The 22,028-nt window shown below is 44.7% G+C and overlaps 1 protein-coding gene across 1 annotated transcript in view; it reads left to right on the top strand.

Moving 5' to 3' along the window:
* The window catches only part of dmrt1 (doublesex and mab-3 related transcription factor 1), a 79,158-nt gene extending 72,085 nt beyond the window's left edge, over positions 1 to 7,073 (top strand). Inside the window, 2 exon segments of the mRNA XM_052460805.1 lie at positions 6,828 to 6,887; positions 6,890 to 7,073. Coding sequence (XP_052316765.1) covers positions 6,828 to 6,887; positions 6,890 to 7,032 — 203 coding nt within the window. The 3' untranslated portion in view covers positions 7,033 to 7,073.
* Positions 7,074 to 22,028: the final 14,955 nt, after the last annotated feature.

Raw genomic sequence — 22,028 nt, 5'->3', positions numbered from 1 at the left:
GACCCTGTATATAGTATGGTATTAACTGACCCTGTATATAGTATGGTACTAACTAACCCTGTATATAGTATGGTATTAACTGACCCTGTATATAGTATGGTATTAACTAACCCTGTATATAGTGTGGTATTGACTGACCCTGTATATAGTATGGTACTAACTAACCCTGTATATAGTGTGGTATTAACTGACCCTGTATATAGTATGGTATTAACTGACCCTGTATATAGTATGGTATTAACTGACCCTGTATATAGTATGGTATTAACTGACCCTGTATATAGTATGGTATTAACTGACCCTGTATATAGTATGGTATTAACTGACCCTGTATATAGTATGGTATTAACTGACCCTGTATATAGTATGGTATTAACTGACCCTGTATATAGTATGGTATTAACTGACCCTGTATATAGTATGGTATTAACTGACCCTGTATATAGTATGGTATTAACTGACCCTGTATATAGTATGGTATTAACTGACCCTGTATATAGTATGGTATTAACTGACCCTGTATATAGTATGGTATTAACCTGACCCTGTATATAGTATGGTATTAACTGACCCTGTATATAGTATGGTATTAACTGACCCTGTATATAGTATGGTATTAACTGACCCTGTATATAGTATGGTATTAACTGACCCTGTATATAGTATGGTATTAACTGACCCTGTATATAGTATGGTATTAACTGACCCTGTATATAGTATGGTATTAACTGACCCTGTATATAGTATGGTATTAACTGACCCTGTATATAGTATGGTATTAACTGACCCTGTATATAGTATGGTATTAACTGACCCTGTATATAGTATGGTATTAACTGACCCTGTATATAGTATGGTATTAACTGACCCTGTATATAGTATGGTATTAACTGACCCTGTATATAGTATGGTATTAACTGACCCTGTATATAGTGTGGTATTAACTGACCCTGTATATAGTATGGTATTAACTGACCCTGTATATAGTATGGTATTAACCTAACTCATTGTTATTGATTATTGATTATTGATTGCTTGGTTTTGAGTTTGTGAGAAAGGCATTTCACTGTGCCTGCTACATGGTCTCGTCCCGACCTGCTACATGGTCTCGTCCCGACCTGCTACATGGTCTCGTCCCGACCTGCTACATGGTCTCGTCCCGACCTGCTACATGGTCTCGTCCCGACCTGCTACATGGTCTCGTCCCGACCTGCTCCATGGTCTCGTCCCGACCTGCTACATGGTCTCGTCCCGACCTGCTACATGGTCTCGTCCCGACCTGCTACATGGTCTCGTCCCGACCTGCTACATGGTCTCGTCCCGACCTGCTACATGGTCTCGTCCCGACCTGCTACATGGTCTCGTCCCGACCTGCTACATGGTCTCGTCCCGACCTGCTACATGGTCTCGTCCCGACCTGCTACATGGTCTCGTCCCGACCTGCTACATGGTCTCGTCCCGACCTGCTGCATGGTCTCGTCCCGACCTGCTCCATGGTCTCGTCCCGACCTGCTACATGGTCTCGTCCCGACCTGCTACATGGTCTCGTCCCGACCTGCTACATGGTCTCGTCCCGACCTGCTCCATGGTCTCGTCCCGACCTGCTACATGGTCTCGTCCCGACCTGCTACATGGTCTCGTCCCGACCTGCTACATGGTCTCGTCCCGACCTGCTACATGGTCTCGTCCCGACCTGCTACATGGTCTCGTCCCGACCTGCTACATGGTCTCGTCCCGACCTGCTACATGGTCTCGTCCCGACCTGCTACATGGTCTCGTCCCGACCTGCTCTATGGTCTCGTCCCGACCTGCTACATGGTCTCGTCCCGACCTGCTACATGGTCTCGTCCCGACCTGCTGCATGGTCTCGTCCCGACCTGCTGCATGGTCTCGTCCCCACCTGCTACATGGTCTCGTCCCGACCTGCTACATGGTCTCGTCCCCACCTGCTACATGGTCTCGTCCCGACCTGCTACATGGTCTCGTCCCCACCTGCTACATGGTCTCGTCCCGACCTGCTACATGGTCTCGTCCCCACCTGCTACATGGTCTCGTCCCGACCTGCTACATGGTCTCGTCCCGACCTGCTACATGGTCTCGTCCCGACCTGCTACATGGTCTCGGTCTCGTCCCTACCTGCTACACGGTCTCGTCCCTACCTGCTACATGGTCTCGTCCCGACCTGCTACATGGTCTCGTCCCCACCTGCTACATGGTCTCGTCCCGACCTGCTACATGGTCTCGTCCCGACCTGCTACATGGTCTCGTCCCTACCTGCTACATGGTTTCGGTCTCGTCCCTACCTGCTACACGGTCTCGTCCCTACCTGCTACATGGTCTCGTCCCGACCTGCTACATGGTCTCCTCCCCACCTGCTACATGGTCTCGTCCCGACCTGCTACATGGTCTCGTCCCGACCTGCTACATGGTCTCGTCCCTACCTGCTACATGGTCTCGGTCTCGTCCCTACCTGCTACATGGTCTCGTCCCGACCTGCTACATGGTCTCGTCCCCACCTGCTACATGGTCTCGTCCCCACCTGCTACATGGTCTCGTCCCGACCTGCTACATGGTCTCGTCCCGACCTGCTACATGGTCTCGTCCCTACCTGCTACATGGTCTCGGTCTCGTCCCTACCTGCTACATGGTCTCGTCCCGACCTGCTACATGGTCTCGTCCCCACCTGCTACATGGTCTCGTCCCTACCTGCTGCATGGTCTCGTCCCCACCTGCTGCATGGTCTCGTCCCCACCTGCTGCATGGTCTGGTCTCCACCTGCTACATGGTCTCGGTCTCATCCCCACCTGCTGCATGGTCTCGTCCCCACCTGCTACATGGTCTCGTCCCCACCTGTTGCATGGTCTCGTCTCCACCTGCTACATGGTCTCGGTCTCGTCCCCACCTGCTGCATGGTCTCGTCCCCACCTGCTACATGGTCTCGTCCCCACCTGTTGCATGGTCTCGTCTCCACCTGCTACATGGTCTCGGTCTCGGCCTCACCTGTTGCATGGTCTCGTCCCCACCTGTTGCATGGTCTCGTCTCCACCTGCTACATGGTCTCGGTCTCGGCCCCACCTGCTACATGGTCTCGGTCTCGTCTCCACCTGCTACATGGTCTCGTCCCTACCTGCTGCATGGTCTCGTCCCCACCTGCTGCATGGTCTCGTCCCCACCTGCTACATGGTCTCGTCCCCACCTGCTGCATGGTCTCGTCCCCACCTGCTGCATGGCCTCGTCTCCACCTGCTACATGGTCTCGGTCTCGTCCCCACCTGCTGCATGGTCTCGTCCCCACCTGCTACATGGTCTCGTCCCCACCTGTTGCATGGTCTCGTCTCCACCTGCTACATGGTCTCGGTCTCGTCCCCACCTGCTGCATGGTCTCGTCCCCACCTGCTACATGGTCTCGTCCCCACCTGTTGCATGGTCTCATCTCCACCTGCTACATGGTCTCTTAATACCCTGACCTAGTGAGATATACATGGAGGAGGTTTAATATCCTGACCTAGTGAGATATACATGGAGGTTTAATATCCTGACCTAGTGAGATATACATGGAGGAGGTTTAATATCCTGACCTAGTGAGATATATATGGAGGAGGTTTAATATCCTGATCTAGTGAGATATACATGGAGGAGGTTTAATATCCTGACCTCGTGAGATATACATGGAGGTTTAATATCCTGACTTAGTGAGATATACATGGAGGAGGTTTAATATCCTGACCTAGTGAGATATACATGGAGGAGGTTTAATATCCTGACCTAGTGAGATATACATGGAGGAGGGTGCAACGGGTAAGCACCTTAGGAGTAAATGTCAGCTGGCTTTTCATAGTCGATCATTCAGAGGTTGAGACAGCAGGTGTGGTAGAGAGAGCGAGGGAGAGAGTCATTCAGAGGCCGAGACAGCAGGTGAGGTAGAGAGAGAGAGTCATTCAGAGGACTAGACAGCAGGTCTAGTCCTCTGATAGAGTTCAGTTTGTCAAATCGGAGGGTCTGCTGTCCGGACCTCTGGCAGTCTCTATGGGGGTGCCACAGGGTTCAATTCTTGGACCGACTCTCTTCTCTGTATACATCAATGAGGTCGCTCTTGCTGCTGGAGTCTCTGGTCCACCTCTACGCAGACAACACCATTCTGTATACTTCCGGCCCTTCTTTGATACTGTGCTAACTAAGCTCCAGACGAGCTTCAATGCCATACAACTCTCCTTCCGTGGCCTCCAATTGCTCTTAAATACAAGTAAAACTAAATGCATGCTCTTCAACGGATCGCTACCTGCACCTACCCGCCTGTCCAACATCACTACTCTGGACGGCTCTGACTTAGAATACGTGGACAACTACAAATACTTAGGTGTCTGGTTAGACTGTAAACTCTCCTTCCAGACCCATATCAAACATCTCCAATCCAAAGTTAAATCAAGAATCGGCATCCTTCACTCATGCTGCCAAACATACCCTTGTAAAACTGACCATCCTACCAATCCTGGACTTTGACGATGTCATTTACAAAATAGCCTCTATACCCTACTCAACAAATTGGATGCAGTCTATCACAGTGCAATCCGTTTTGTCACCAAAGCCCCATATACTACCCACCATTGCGACCTGTACGCTTTCGTTGGCTGGCCCTCGCTTAATACTCGTCGCCAAACCCACTGGCTCCAAGTCATCTACAAGACCCTGCTAGGTAAAGTCCCCCCTTATCTCAGCTCGCTGGTCACCATAGCATATCCCACCTGTAGCACACGCTCCAGCAGGTATATCTCTCTCGTCACCCCCAAAACCAATTCTTTCTTTGGCCGCCTCTCCTTCCAGTTCTCTGCTGCCAATGACTGGAACGAACTACAAAAATCACTGAAACTGGAAACACTTATCTACCTCACTAGCTTTAAGCACCAACTGTCAGAGCAGCTCACAGATTACTGCACCTGTACATAGCCCACCTATAATTTAGACCAAACAACTACCTCTTTCCCAACTGTATTTAATTAATTAATTTATTTTGCTCCTTTGCACCCCATTATTTTTATTTCTACTTTGCACATTCTTCCATTGCAAAACTACCATTCCAGTGTTTTACTTGCTATATTGTATTTACTTTGCCACCATGGCCTTTTTTGCCTTTACCTCCCTTCTCACCTCATTTGCATACATTGTATATAGACTTGTTTATACTGTATTATTGACTGTATGTTTATTTTACTCCATGTGTAACTCTGTGTCATTGTATCTGTCGAACTGCTTTGCTTTATCTTGGCCAGGTCGCAATTGTAAATGAGAACTTGTTCTCAACTTGCCTACCTGGTTAAATAAAGGTGAAATAAATAAATGTAGAGTCATTCAGAGGCCTAGACAGCAGGTGAGGTAGAGAGAGAGAGGGAGAGAGTCATTCAGAGGTCGAGACAGCAGGTGATGTAGAGAGAGAGAGAGAGGCCAAAGCCATCACCTACAGAGAGATGAACCTGGAGAAGAGTCCCCTAAGCAAGCTGGTCCTGGGGCTCTGTTCACAAACACAAACACACCCTACAGAGCCCCAGGACAACAGCACAATTAGACCCAACCAAATCATGAGAAAACAAAAAGATAATTACTTAACACATTGGAAAGAATTAACAAAAAAACAGAGCAAACTAGAATGCTATTTGGCCCTACACAGAGAGTACACAGCGGCAGAATACCTGACCACTGTGACTGACCCAAAATTAAGGAAAGCTTTGACTATGTACAGACTCAGTGAGCATAGCCTTGCTATTGAGAAAGGCCGCCGTAGGCAGACATGGCTCTCAAGAGAAGACAGGCTATGTGCTCACTGCCCACAAAATGAGGTGGAAACTGAGCTGCACTTCCTAACCTCCTGCCCAATGTGTGACCATATTAGAGATACATATTTCCCCAGATCACACAGATCCACAAAGAATTCGAAAACAAATCCAATTTTGAAAAACTCCCATATCTACTGGGTGAAATTCCACAGTGTGCCATCACAGCAGCAAGATTTGTGACCTGTTGCCACGAGAAAAGGGCAACCAGTGAAGAACAAACACCATTGTAAATACAACCCATATTTATGCTTATTTATTTTATCTTGTGTCCTTTAACTATTTGTACATTGTATATATATATATATATATATATATATATATATATATATATATATATATATATATATATATATATATATATATATATATAATATGACATTTGTAATGTCTTTACTGTTTTGAAACTTCTGTATGTGTAATGTTTACTGTTCATTTTTGTTGTTTTTCACCTTATATATTCACTTTGTATGTTGTCTACCTCACTTGCTTTGGCAATGTTAACACATGTTTCCCATGCCAATAAAGCCCTTGAATTGAATTGAATTGAGAGGGAGAGAGTCATTCAGAGGTCGAGACAGCAGGTGATGTAGAGAGAGAGAGAGAGAGACAGTCATTCAGAGGTCGAGACATTGCCATCAATAAAATACAATAGTACTTGTTGTCCGTAGCTTAGGCCGACCCATAACATAACCCCACCGCCACCATGTTCACCACTCGCCCACACCACGCCATACACGTGGTTTGCGGTTGTGAGGCCGGATGGAGGGACTCTCTAAAACGACGTTAGATGCAGCTTATGGTACAAAAATAAACATTCAATTCTCTGGCAACAGCTCTGGTGGACATTCCTGGAGTCAGCATGCCAATATCACGCTCCCTGTGACATCTGTGGCATTGTGTTGTGACAAAACTGCACGTTGCCTTTTATTGTCCCCAGCACAAGGTGTACCTGTGTAATGACCATGCTGTTTCTAACCCACCTGTCTGTGTCTCCCTGCAGCCTTCTCCCCAGTCAGTGGAGGCGCTAACGGCCATGACGGTCTGTCCTGTCTGTCCATCAGCTCCTGGTCAACAGCTCTGAGGGGAAGACTGAGTGTGACGGACAAGACCAGGGACAGGGCTTTACTGTCGACTCCATCATAGAGGAAACCACAAGTAACCAGAGAGAGGAAGCGAAAAAACATCTAAAATCACACTGTTTTTGAAATCTATTTGTTGAAATAAAGGTTTTGTTTCTGTAAACTTTCTTCCAATGTTGTCATTCTGAAGATATTCAAAGTGTGGTTATTTTTTCCTGTCTGAGCTCTATATAAATGGTTCTAGTGAGTGTGGTCTGTTAGCCAGGGGGAAGGTGAACATTTACATTTACATTTAAGTCATTTAGCAGACGCTCTTATCCAGAGCGACTTACAAATTGGTGCATACACCTTATGACAACCAGTGGAACAGCCACTTGCATCTAAATCTTGTTGGGGGGGGTGAGAAGGATTACTTACCCTTACTTACCCTATCCTAGGTATTCCTTGAAGAGGTGGGGTTTCAGGTGTCTCCGGAAGGTGGTGATTGACTCCGCTGTCCTGGCGTCGTGAGGGAGTTTGTTCCACCATTGGGGGCCAGAGCAGCGAACAGTTTTGACTGGGCTGAGCGGGAACTGTACTTCCTCAGTGGTAGGGAGGCGAGCAGGCCAGAGGTGGATGAACGCAGTGCCCTTGTTTGGGTGTAGGGCCTGATCAGAGCCTGGAGGTACTGAGGTGCCGTTCCCCTCACAGCTCCGTGGCGAGCACCATGGTCTTGTAGCGGATGCGAGCTTCAACTGGAAGCCAGTGGAGAGAGAGCGGAGGAGCGGGGTGACGTGAGAGAACTTGGGAAGGTTGAACACCAGACGGGCTGCGGCGTTCTGGATGAGTTGTAGGGGTTTAATGGCACAGGCAGGGAGCCCAGCCAACAGCGAGTTGCAGTAATCAAGACGGGGAGATGACAAGTGCCTGGATTAGGACCTGCGCCGCTTCCTGTGTGAGGCAGGGTCGTACTCTGCGGATGTTGTAGAGCATGAACCTACAGGAACGGGACACCGCCTTGATGTTAGTTGAGAACGTCAGGGTGTTGTCCAGGATCACGCCAAGGTTCTTAGCGCTCTGGGAGGAGGACACAATGGAGTTGTCAACCGTGATGGCGAGATCATGGAACGGGCAGTCCTTCCCCGGGAGGAAGAGGAGCTCCGTCTTGCTGAGGTTCAGCTTGAGGTGGTGATCCGTCATCCACACTGATATGTCTGCCAGACATGCAGAGATGCGATTCGCCACCTGGTCATCAGAAGGGGGAAAGGAGAAGATTAATTGTGTGTCGTCTGCATAGCAATGATAGGAGAGACCATGTGAGGTTATGACAGAGCCAAGTGACTTGGTGTATAGCGAGAATAAGAGAGGGCCTAGAACAGAGCCCTGGGGACACCAGTGGTGAGAGCGCGTGGTGAGGAGACAGATTCTCGCCACGCCACCTGGTAGGAGCGACCTGTCAGGTAGGACGCAATCCAAGCGTGGGCCGCGCCGGAGATGCCCAACTCGGAGAGGGTGGAGAGGAGGATCTGATGGTTCACAGTATCGAAGGCAGCCGATAGGTCTAGAAGGATGAGAGCAGAGGAGAGAGAGTTAGCTTTAGCAGTGCGGAGCGCCTCCGTGATACAGAGAAGAGCAGTCTCAGTTGAATGACTAGTCTTGAAACCTGACTGATTTGGATCAAGAAGGTCATTCTGAGAGAGATAGCGGTAGAGCTGGCCAAGGACGGCACGCTCAAGAGTTTTGGAGAGAAAAGAGAGAAGGGATACTGGTCTGTAGTTGTTGACATCGGAGGGATCGAGTGTAGGTTTTTTCAGAAGGGGTGCAACTCTCGCTCTCTTGAAGACGGGAGGGACGTAGCCAGCGGTCAGGGATGAGTTGATGAGCGAGGTGAGGTAAGGGAGAAGGTCTCCGGAAATGGTCTGGAGAAGAGAGGAGGATAGGGTCAAGCGGGCAGGTTGTTGGGCGGCCGGCCGTCACAAGACGCGAGATTTCATCTGGAGAGAGGGGGAGAAAGAGGTCAGAGCATAGGGTAGGGGAGTGTGAGCAGAACCAGCGGTGTCGTTTGACTTAGCAAACGAGGATCGGATGTCATCGACCTTCTTTTCAAAATGGTTGACGAAGTCATCTGCAGAGAGGGAGGAGGGAGGGGGAGGATTCAGGAGGGAGGAGAAGGTGGCAAAGAGCTTCCTAGGGTTAGAGGCGGATGCTTGGAATTTAGAATGGTAGAAAGTGGCTTTAGCAGCAGAGACAGAGGAGGAAAATGTAGAGAGGAGGGAGTGAAAGGATGCCAGGTCCGCAGGGAGGCGAGTTTTCCTCCATTTCCGCTCGGCTGCCCGGAGCCCTGTTCTGGTCATACAGGGGAGTTATGAATCATGTTGCCTCCCTAGATCTATGCCAGTCTATACCAGTCTATCCTACTCTATACCAGTTTATTTTAATCTATATATGGAATATACGAGTCTATCAGTCTACTTCAGACAATATTAGGCTATACCAGCCAGTCAGCCTATTGTGTGTACTGACAATCATATTGCACTGTACAGCCTTATCTAAGGATTGGGGATCAATGAAATGGGGTATCAGTCTACTCAGTATCTACTGACAATCATATTGCACTGTACAGCCTTATCTAAGGATTGGGGATCAATGAAATGGGGTATCAGTCTACTCAGTACCTAAGTGCTTTTTTCCCAACGTCCTCCTCAGTGTTATCAGACTCCTAAACATCCACGTTGTTTTGTTTCCCCTCCGGAATAGTGTTCAATTCACATAGTAGGTTGACTGGTACAGTAAATGAGGTTCAATGCACAGTTGTTTCAGAGTCCCGCAATAAGAGCTAAGATGCTAATATTCTCTGGGGAGTCACTGAGTCGACTGATACCCCATGTCATTGATCCACAACCCATAGGTAAAGGCTGTGCAGTGAAATAATGCCCCAATGCAATTCTAAAGTCTAATACACCCAGTGGGATTTCAACAGATTTTTGTCAAATTAACAAATTATTGTATTTTGTTGAATTTATATAACAACATTCCAAATTAGTTTTGCAAGATCTATTACATTATGACATAATTCCACTATTTGTATTAATTTGCTTCGCTGTCAATGACAGACTGACTGTCTTATATATTTGGGGTATTTGTAACGATCGTCTTTGGGGGAAGGACAGGAGGACCAAAGCGCAGCGTGGTAAGTGTTCATATTCATATTTATTTAAACTCAGAACACTAAACAAAATCAATCAAAATCAAATCAAATTTATTCATATAGCCCTTCGTACATCAGCTGATATCTCAAAGTGCTGTACAGAAACCCAGCCTAAAACCCCAAACAGCAAACAATGCAGGTGTAAAAGCACGGTGGCTAGGAAAAACTCCCTAGAAAGGCCAAAACCTAGGAAGAAACCTAGAGAGGAACCGGGCTATGTGGGGTGGCCAGTCCTCTTCTGGCTGTGCCGGGTAGAGATTATAACAGAACATGACCAAGATGTTTAAATGTTCATAAATGACCAGCATGGTCGAATAATAATAAGGCAGAACAGTTGAAACTGGAGCAGCAGCACAGTCAGGTGGACTGGGGACAGCAAGGAGCCATCATGTCAGGTAGTCCTGGGGCACGGTCCTAGGGCTCAGGTCCTCCGAGAGAGAGAAAGAAAGAGAGAATTAGAGAGAGCATATGTGGGGTGGCCAGTCCTCTTCTGGCTGTGCCGGGTGGAGATTATAACAGAACGTGGCCAAGATGTTCAAATGTTCATAAATGACCAGCATGGTTGAATAATAGTAAGGCAGAACAGTTGAAACTGGAGCAGCAGCATGGCCAGGTGGACTGGGGACAGCAAGGAGCCATCATGTCAGGTAGTCCTGGGGCATGGTCCTAGGGCTCAGGTCCTCCGAGAGAGAGAAAGAAAGAGAGAAGGAGAGAATTAGAGAACGCACACTTAGATTCACACAGGACACCAAATAGGACAGGAGAAGTACTCCAGATATAACAAACTGACCCTAGCCCCCCGACACATAAACTACTGCAGCATAAATACTGGAGGCTGAGACAAAGAGAATGAGAATGAAACGAAACCGAAACACTTCTATAAGGTGACGAAAAACACTAAACAGAAAATAACTACCCACAAACACCGGTGGGAACAGGCTACCCAAGTATGATTCTCAATCAGAGACTACGAACGGTGGGAACAGGCTACCTAAGTATGAGTCTCAATCAGAGACTACGAACGGTGGGAACAGGCTACCTAAGTATGGTTCTCAATCAGAGACTACGAACGGTGGGAACAGGCTACCTAAGTATGGTTCTCAATCAGAGACTACGAACGGTGGGACCAGGCTACCTAAGTATGGTTCTCAATCAGAGACTACGAAAGGTGGGAACAGGCTACCTAAGTATGAGTCTCAATCAGAGACTACGAACGGTGGGAACAGGCTACCTAAGTATGATTCTCAATCAGAGACTACGAACGGTGGGAACAGGCTACCTAAGTATGGTTCTCAATCAGAGACTACGAACGGTGGGAACAGGCTACCTAAGTATGATTCTCAATCAGAGACTACGAACGGTGGGAACAGGCTACCTAAGTATGGTTCTCAATCAGACTACGAACGGTGGGAACAGGCTACCTAAGTATGGTTCTCAATCAGAGACTACGAACGGTGGGAACAGGCTACCTAAGTATGGTTCTCAATCAGAGACTACGAACGGTGGGAACAGGCTACCTAAGTATGAGTCTCAATCAGAGACTACGAACGGTGGGAACAGGCTACCTAAGTATGATTCTCAATCAGAGACTACGAACGGTGGGAACAGGCTACCTAAGTATGGTTCTCAATCAGAGACTACGAACGGTGGGAACAGGCTACCTAAGTATGATTCTCAATCAGAGACTACGAACGGTGGGAACAGGCTACCTAAGTATGGTTCTCAATCAGACTACGAACGGTGGGAACAGGCTACCTAAGTATGGTTCTCAATCAGAGACTATGAACGGTGGGAACAGGCTACCTAAGTATGATTCTCAATCAGAGACTACGAACGGTGGGAACAGGCTACCTAAGTATGATTCTCAATCAGAGACTACGAACGGTGGGAACAGGCTACCTAAGTATGGTTCTCAACAGAGACTACGAACGGTGGGAACAGGCTACCTAAGTATGAGTCTCAATCAGAGACTACGAACGGTGGGAACAGGCTACCTAAGTATGATTCTCAATCAGAGACTACGAACGGTGGGAACAGGCTACCTAAGTATGGTTCTCAATCAGAGACTACGAACGGTGGGAACAGGCTACCTAAGTATGATTCTCAATCAGAGACTACGAACGGTGGGAACAGGCTACCTAAGTATGGTTCTCAATCAGAGACTACGAACGGTGGGAACAGGCTACCTAAGTATGATTCTCAATCAGAGACTACGAACGGTGGGAACAGGCTACCTAAGTATGGTTCTCAATCAGACTACGAACGGTGGGAACAGGCTACCTAAGTATGATTCTCAATCAGAGACTACGAACGGTGGGAACAGGCTACCTAAGTATGGTTCTCAATCAGAGACTACGAACGGTGGGAACAGGCTACCTAAGTATGGTTCTCAATCAGAGACTACGAATGGTGGGAACAGGCTACCTAAGTATGATTCTCAATCAGAGACTACGAACGGTGGGAACAGGCTACCTAAGTATGATTCTCAATCAGAGACTACGAACGGTGGGAACAGGCTACCTAAGTATGGTTCTCAATCAGAGACTACGAACGGTGGGAACAGGCTACCTAAGTATGATTCTCAATCAGAGACTACGAACGGTGGGAACAGGCTACCTAAGTATGATTCTCAATCAGAGACTACGAACGGTGGGAACAGGCTACCTAAGTATGGTTCTCAATCAGAGACTACGGACGGTGGGAACAGGCTACCTAAGTATGATTCTCAATCAGAGACTACGAACGGTGGGAACAGGCTACCTTAGTATGATTCTCAATCAGAGACTACGAACGGTGGGAACAGGCTACCTAAGTATGGTTCTCAATCAGAGACTAGGAACGGTGGGAACAGGCTACCTAAGTATGATTCTCAATCAGAGACTAGGAACGGTGGGAACAGGCTACCTAAGTATGGTTCTCAATCAGAGACTACGAACGGTGGGAACAGGCTACCTAAGTATGATTCTCAATCAGAGACTACGAACGGTGGGAACAGGCTACCTAAGTATGATTCTCAATCAGAGACTAGGAATGACAGCTGCCTCTGATTGGGAACCATACCAGGCCAAACACAGAAATACAAAACATAGATCAAAAACTAGAATGCCCACCCCAACTCACGCCCTGACCAAACTAAAATAGAGACATAAAAAGGAACTAAGGTCAGGACGTGACAGTATTTGAGATGACACCTATCTAGATAGTTAGCTAGCTCACTATAGCTACTGAGAAAATATGTCGTTTTGCTATGAACACTATTTGCATCCATCAGCTCGCTAGCTTTCTTTATGACCAGCACTGTCCAGAGCCTGGGGAATTGTGGGCCCGTGCAGCTGTTGTAACTGCGTGAGACAAAACTTTACCAGCTTCATAGCAGACGAATCGGTCAATCGTTGTGACATTTCAAATACGAGTGATATTGTAATCAATGTGTAATAACTACGTGTCACTTATTGTGACATGCAGTCCTATTCAGGTCCTGATTGGTCAACAAGCTTATTTGATGAGTCAAATTGTGTTATGCGTGTATCTTTTTTGACACACAAAGACCCAAATGGCCATAACATAGAGCCTTGACTACATGGAACTCAATTCCACATCAGGTAACTGATGCAAACAGTGGAATCAGATTTAAAAACCAGATCAAATTACACCTTATGGAACAGCGGGGACTGAGACACACATACAGGCACAGACACAAGCATGATGGAATCCCTGGGCTGACAAGGTAAAGATCTGACATTCTGCCCCTGAACAGGCAATTAACCCACTGTTCCTAGGCCGTCTTTGAAAATAAGAATTTGTTCTTAATTAACTGACTTGCCGAGTTAAATAAAGGTAAAATAAAAATCAGTCTATATCAGTCTGTATCTTTCTTTACCAGTCTATATCTGTATTTACCAGTCTATATCAGTCTATATCTGTATTTACCAGTCTATATCAGTCTATATCGGCATTTACCAGTCTATATCAGTCTTTACCAGTCTATATCGGTCTTTACCAGTCTATATCAGTCTATATCTGTATTTACCAGTCTATATCAGTCTATATCGGCATTTACCAGTCTATATCAGTCTTTACCAGTCTATATCTGTATTTACCAGTCTATATCAGTCTATATCGGCATTTACCAGTCTATATCAGTCTTTACCAGTCTATATCAGTCTATATCGGCATTACCAGTCTATATCAGTCTATATCAGTCTTTACCAGTCTATATCAGTCTATATCGGCATTTACCAGTCTATATCAGCATTTACCAGTCTATATCAGTCTATATCTGTTTTTACCAGTCTATATCAGTTTATATCAGTATTTACCAGTCTATATCGGCATTTACCAGTCTATATCAGTATTTACCAGTCCATATCAGTCTTTACCAGTCTATATCAGTCTATATCAGTCTATATCAGCATTTACCAGTCTATATCAGTCTATATCTGTTTTTACCAGTCTATATCAGTCTATATCTGTATTTACCAGTCTATATCAATCTATACCAGTATTTACCAGTCTATATCAGTCTATATCTGTTTTTACCAGTCTATATCAGTAGTGGAAAGGGTAGCAAGTTTTAAGTTCCTCGGCATACACATCACAGACAAACTGAATTGGTCCACTCACACTGACAGCTTCGTGAAGAAGGCGCAGCAGCGCCTCTTCAACCTCAGGAGGCTGAAGAAATTCGGCTTGTCACCAAAAGCACTCACAAACTTCTACAGATGCACAATCGAGAGCATCCTGGCGGGCTGTATCACCGCCTGGTACGGCAACTGCTCCGCCCTCAACCGTAAGGCTCTCCAGAGGGTAGTGAGGTCTGCACAACGCATCACCGGGGGCAAACTACCTGCCCTCCAGGACACCTACACCACCCGATGTTACAGGAAGGCCATAAAGATCATCAAGGACATCAACCACCCGAGCCACTGCCTGTTCACCCCGCTATCATCCAGAAGGCGAGGTCAGTACAGGTGCATCAAAGCTGGGACCGAGAGACTGAAAAACAGCTTCTATCTCAAGGCCATCAGACTGTTAAACAGCCACCACTAACATTGAGTGGCTGCTGCCAACACACTGTCATTGACACTGACCCAACTCCAGCCACTTTAATAATGGGAATTGGTGGGAAATGATGTAAATATATCACTAGCCACTTTAAACAATGCTACCTTATATAATGTTACTTACCCTACATTATTCATCTCATATGCATACGTATATACTGTACTCTACATCATCGACTGCATCCTTATGTAATACATGTATCACTAGCCACTTTAACTATGCCACTTTGTTTCCATACTCATCTCATATGTATATACTGTACTCAATACCATCTACTGTATGCTGCTCTGTACCATCACTCATTCATATATCCTTATGTACATATTCTTTATCCCCTTACACTGTGTATAAGACAGTAGTTTTGGAATTGTTAGTTAGATTACTTGTTGGTTATCACTGCATTGTCGGAACTAGAAGCACAAGCATTTCGCTACACTCGCATTAACATCTGCTAACCATGTGTATGTGACAAATAAAATGTGATTTGATTTGATTTGATAACACACTGTTAAGACAGTTAACCCACTGTTAAGACAGTTAACCCACTGTTTAGGCAGTTAACCCACTGTTAAAACAGTTAACCCACTGTTAAGACAGTTAACCCACTGTTTAGGCAGTTAACCCACTGTTAAGACACTTAACCCACTGTTAAGGCAGTTAACCTACTGTTTAGGCAGTTAACCCACTGTTAAGGCAGTTAACCCACTGTTAAGACAGTTAACCCACTGTTTAGGCAGTTAACCCACTGTTAAGGCAGTTAACCCACTGTTTAGGCAGTTAACCCACTGTTAAGGCAGTTAACCCACTGTTAAGACAGTTAACCCACTGTTTAGGCAGTTAACCCACTGTTAAGACAGTTAACCCACTGTTAAAACAGTTAACCCACTGTTTAGGCAGTTAACCCACTGTTAAGGCAGTTAACCCACTGTTAAGACAGTTAACCCAATGTTTAGGCAGTTAACCCACTGTTAAGACAGTTAACCCACTGTTTAGGCAGTTAACCCACTGTTAAAACAGTTAACCCACTGTTTAGGCAGTTAACCCACTGTTAAGGCAGTTAACCCACTGTTAAGACAGTTAACCCACTGTTAAAACAGTTAACCCACTGTTTAGGCAGTTAACCCACTGTTAAGACAGTTAACCCACTGTTAAAAAAGTTAACCCACTGTTAAGACAGTTAACCCACTGTTAAAACAGTTAACCCACTGTTTAGGCAGTTAACCCACTGTTAAGACAGTTAACCCACTGTTTAGGCAGTTAACCCACTGTTAAAGACAGTTAACCCACTGTTAAGACAGTTAACCCACTGTTAAAACAGTTAACCCACTGTTAAGGCAGTTAACCCACTGTTAAGGCAGTTGCTCAGCGTGATAGAGTCAGCATGACAGAGTCAGCATTATAGAGTCAGCGTGTGTGTGGGTGATGTCCAGCGAGTGTGCATAGTGCAGGAGAATCAGTGAAAAAAGGGCCAATGCAATAGTCTGGGTAGTGATGTGATGAACTGTTCAGCAGTCTTATAGGGTAGAAGCAGTTCAGGTGCCTTTAGGTCTCAGACTTAGCGCTCCGGTACTGCTTGCTGTGAGATAGCAGAGAGAACAGTCTATGTCTTGGATGGCTAGGGCCTTCCTCTGACACCACCTGGTGTAGAGGTCCTGGATGGCAGGGAGCTCGGCCCCAGTGCACCACCCTCGGTAGCGCCTTGTGATCGAGGGCGGTGCAGTTGCCATATCAAGCGTTGATGCAGCCAATGAAGATGCTATCACTGGTGTAGCTATAGAACTTTAAGGATCTGAGGGACCATACCAAATCTTTTCAACCTCCTGAGGGCGAAAGAGGCTCTGTCGTGCTCTCTTCATGACTATGTTTGTGTGTGTGAAACAAGTTAGATCCTTAGTAATGCGGCCCTCTGTTTCCTGTAGTCGCGATCAGCTTCTTTGTCTTACTGACGTTGAGGGAGAGGTTGTTATCCTGGCACCACATGGTCAGGTCTCTGACCTCCTACCTGTAGGCTGTCTCATCGTTGTCGGTGATCAGGCCTGCCACTGTTGTGTCATCGGCAAACTTAATGATGGTGTTGGAGTTGTGTTTGGCCATGCAGTCATGGGTGAACAGGGAGTACCGGAGGGGACTAAACACACACCCCTGTCCTGTGGCTTGGTGAATAGCTTGGAGGGGACTATGGTGTTGAACGCTGCTGAGCTGTAGTCAATGAAGAGCATTCTCACATAGGTATTCCTCTTGTCCAGGTGGGAGAGAGCAGTGTGGAGTACAATAGAGAATGGATCTATTGCGGCGGTATGGTGTTGATGTGTGTCATGACCAGCCTTTCAAAGCATTTCATAGTTACAGATGTGAGTGATACGGGACAACAGTCATTTAGGCAGGTTACCTTTGAGTTCTTAGGAACATGGACAATGGTGGTCTGCATGAAACATGTAAGTATCACAGACTGTGTCAGGGAGAGGTTGAACGTGTTAGTGAAGACACTTGCCAGCTGGTCAGCGCATGCTATGAGAATGCGCCCTGGTATTCCGTCTGGCCCAGCGCCCGTGTGAGTGTTAACCTCTTTAAAAGACTTATTCACATCAGGGGAGCGAGATCACACAGTCGTCTGGGACAGACATGCCTTCTCTCTTGAGTAGCCCGAACAATGGAGTAGGGTTCGACGTTAACAATGGAACAGCTGAGTCGGAGTTGGAGCCGCAATCGAGATTAGTAGCTGTCGATTCATAGTTCAAAAATACTTGGCGGTCATAGGTCAGGGTGTGAGCTTTCTGGACGACAAAATAATAAGGATAAACATTAAAAAAGTCACAAAATAGCAAAGTCGGGTTGGAGCACGTAAAATGTTGACCATCTCATGACAACACAAATATGTTTCCTGAATAAGGTAAGACAGTTGTACTAATCCCAGCAAAGCATTTATAAGTTATATTCTTTCAAATCAAAGGATACATTTCATTATTTGAAATAACTGATCATTGCTGGAAAAATTTGGCTTTTTAAAGTTACTATCCAGATCAAAAACCTGGATGAACCCCTAAATATGTTACTGTCCAAATGCTCTGCGTTGTATTAACCAGGCAACCAACCTTTGGAAAAACACATATACAAATGCTACATATATCTATTAAAATGTAAATATCTAATGTTGCACTCAAAGATGTCTAAACAATACTGTATATTTCTTACAGTTAGTCTAATTCTGTTCCGTTCACATCAGGAGGCAAAACACAGACATCTGTAGTTTTTGTTAAACCACATCTACAAAGTATATACATTATAATGCATTAGTACAATTGTAATGATAAAATAAATCAAAGTAGGCTAATTATGTCAATATATATATTTTTTATATATATTTTTTAAATAACTGCCATTAAGCTATATATTTTTGAACTATAATATAATACAACAGATAAATAATAAGTATATAATATACGTGTTTTGCTGTTTTCAAAGTGGTGTAAGACATGTAGCTACTATGTAATAATATATGTCCAACCCTTTTCCATCACAGAGGGAAGAAATGTCACAACAATGAACTCTGAACTCTGATCAACCCTGCTGTTTGAATTCAGGTAAAACCTTAAAGCCCCCATTAAGTATGTTTTATGTTATTTTTTAAATCATCACTGAATGTCTAATTCATCTCTGGGGGTGTTTATTTCTTGGAAAAAACTCTAACTGTATTTTGTAGCATTTATTTCCCTGAGCCTCCTTTTGCCATTGAAATGCTCAGTCTGATTGTCTGGGCGTGTTGATACAAATGTAAATATATTTACATACACAGCCCTGATTGGTGATTGAAATGCTCAGTCTGATTGTCTGGGCGTGTTGATACAAATGTAAATATATTTACATACACAGCCCTGATTGGTGATTGAAATGCTCAGTCTGATTGTCTGGGTGTGTTGATACAAATGTAAATATATTTACATACACAGCCCTGATTGGTGATTGATATATATTTTTAAAGCTCTTACACTAAAAGGGAATTATCATAATTTTCACAACTTCAGAGTGTTATTTTGGGGAAATATCATAAATAAATCTGTCAATGATGTTTTTGCCTGCACTGCCCCTTTAATATAACAGACTGTAGAAGCCATAGTAAATTATAATGGTAATAATGATGGCTAGTTAACCATTGGCAGATCCTGTGAAGATCAGTTGGTGCTTTTACACCTGCATTGTTTGCTGTTTGGGGTTTTAGGCTGGGTTTCTGTACAGCACTTTGAGATATCAGCTGATGTACGAAGGGTTATATAAATACATTTGATTTGATTTGATTTGAAGCATGTTGCTCGCAATGCCAAGGGTCACGAGTTAAAGTCTTGTTGCGGCCACATAAGTAAAATATGTGCTTTGGATGAAAATGTCTGCAAATGGCATTATTATATTATTCAATCTCTGTCCTATAGCGCCACCTAGCTGTATAATTGAACCCTAATGGCCTATTCATTCATCTACACACATCTTCCAACATAGCTCTGACTGTGGATTGAAGTTGTTTATATTTTAGGTATAGAATAACAAGCATAGTTTATTCAATAGGCCTAGTAGTTTTGTCACAATCCTGAGTTAGTATGTCAGTCCAATGACACTTGGCTTGGTTAAGGGATGAGGCTGGAGAAATGTCACCCCTCTCAAATTCCTAGACCGAGATTAGGTTGGTGTAAGCGGTGTGAAATGGCTAGTTAGCGGGGTGCGCACTAACAGCGCTTCAATCAGTGACGTCACTCGCTCTGAGATCTTGGGAGTAGTTGTTCCCCTTGCTCTGCAAGGACCACGGCTTCTGTGGAGCGATGGGTAACGATGCTTCGAGGGTGGCTGTTGTCTATGTGTGCAGAGGGTCCCTGGTTCGAGCCAGGAGAGAGACGGATACAATAATGTTACAGATGGAATGACTGACAGTCCATGAGAACCCGAATTAGATTTTGTAACATATTTTGATCTAAAACCTGAGCTGTTGATTTTACAACTAATGGTAACAAAAATATAAACAATTGAGTAAAACTACCTTATTGCTGGTTATTATGGAATTAGATAAACTAATTCCTCAGTTCTATTCTTCAAGAATCAGTGAGTATAGAATTGGATGAAAATGACCACAGACCTACTACAGCAGGAGATTGGTTGAATGTAAATAAAGGGCTTATGAAATTGGACTCTATTCTACCACCGTGTGGTCAGGAGAGGAAACACACTTCCATAATATCAGGGTTACACAAGTGCATAAGGACTTTGGGTATTTTACATTTACGTCATTTAGCAGACGCTCTTATCCACAGCGACTTCAAACATGATCATATTTTTTTAATCATCCTGATCCCCCATTGGAATTGAACTTACCACCCTGGCATTGCTCCACCCACTGAGCAGGTTATTTTACTCAGAAGCCCCATCTTTACCACCCTGGCATTGCTCCACCCACTGAGCAGGTTATTTTTCTCAGAAGCCCCATCTTTACCACCCTGGCATTGCTCCACCCACTGAGCAGGTTATTTTACTCAGAAGCCCCATCTTTACCACCCTGGCATTGCTCCACCCACTGAGCAGGTTATTTTTCTCAGAAGCCCCATCTTTACCACCCTGGCATTGCTCCACCCACTGAGCAGGTTATTTTACTCAGAAGCCCCATCTTTACCACCCTGGCATTGCTCCACCCACTGAGCAGGTTATTTTACTCAGAAGCCCCATCTTTACCACCCTGGCATTGCTCCACCCACTGAGCAGGTTATTTTACTCAGAAGCCCTATCTTTACCACCCTGGCATTGCTCCACCCACTGAGCAGGTTATTTTACTCAGAAGCCCCATCTTTACCACCCTGGCATTGCTCCACCCACTGAGCAGGTTATTTTACTCAGAAGCCCCATCTTTACCACCCTGGCATTGCTCCACCCACTGAGCAGGTTATTTTACTCAGAAGCCCCATCTATGTCAAACATCAAATATCATTATTGCGCAATCAATAATTCAATTCGCTAACAATTTAACAAAAAATAATCTAGTAACATTTTAGTTGCCCTAGTGTTATATAACCCTGCTACTAAAAAACATTTATAATAGCCCATTTTTTATGCTGCTACAAAAACAGCCTTATTCTAAAATGTATTGTTTTTGTACTAAAACACATTTATAATATGCCTTATTTAGCCATTGTACTAAAACACATTTATAATAGCCTATATTTAAGCCTGCTACTAAAATAATACATTTATAGTAGGCTCTCTTTAGCCCCACTACTAAACACATTTATAATAGGCAATATTTAGACAAGCACAAGGACAGGTGAAACAGATCAGGGTGTGACAAAAACAACATTTCTAATAGGCTATATTTAACCCTGCTACTAAAACACAGTTATAATAGAATGTAGTTAACCCTGCTACTAAAACACAGTTATAATAGAATGTAGTTAACCCTGCTACTAAAACACAGTTATAATAGAATGTAATTAACCCTGCTACTAAAACACAGTTATAATAGAATGTAGTTAACCCTGCTACTAAAACACAGTTATAATAGAATGTAGTTAACCCTGCTACTAAAACACAGTTATAATAGAATGTAATTAACCCTGCTACAAAAACACCACAGTTATAATAGAATGTAGTTAACCCTGCTACTAAAACACAGTTATAATAGAATGTAATTAACCCTGCTACTAAAACACAGTTATAATAGAATGTAGTTAACCCTGCTACTAAAACACAGTTATAATAGAATGTAGTTAACCCTGCTCCTAAAACACAGTTATAATAGAATGTAGTTATCCCTGCTACTAAAACACAGTTATAATAGAATGTAGTTAACCCTGCTACTAAAACACAGTTATAATAGAATGTAGTTAACCCTGCTACTAAA

Source organism: Oncorhynchus keta, chromosome 14, assembly GCF_023373465.1.
Source record: "Oncorhynchus keta strain PuntledgeMale-10-30-2019 chromosome 14, Oket_V2, whole genome shotgun sequence".
Lineage (NCBI taxonomy): Eukaryota > Metazoa > Chordata > Actinopteri > Salmoniformes > Salmonidae > Oncorhynchus > Oncorhynchus keta.
The sequence above is the reverse complement of the archived record's forward strand: the minus strand, read 5'-3'. Positions and strand labels throughout refer to the sequence as shown.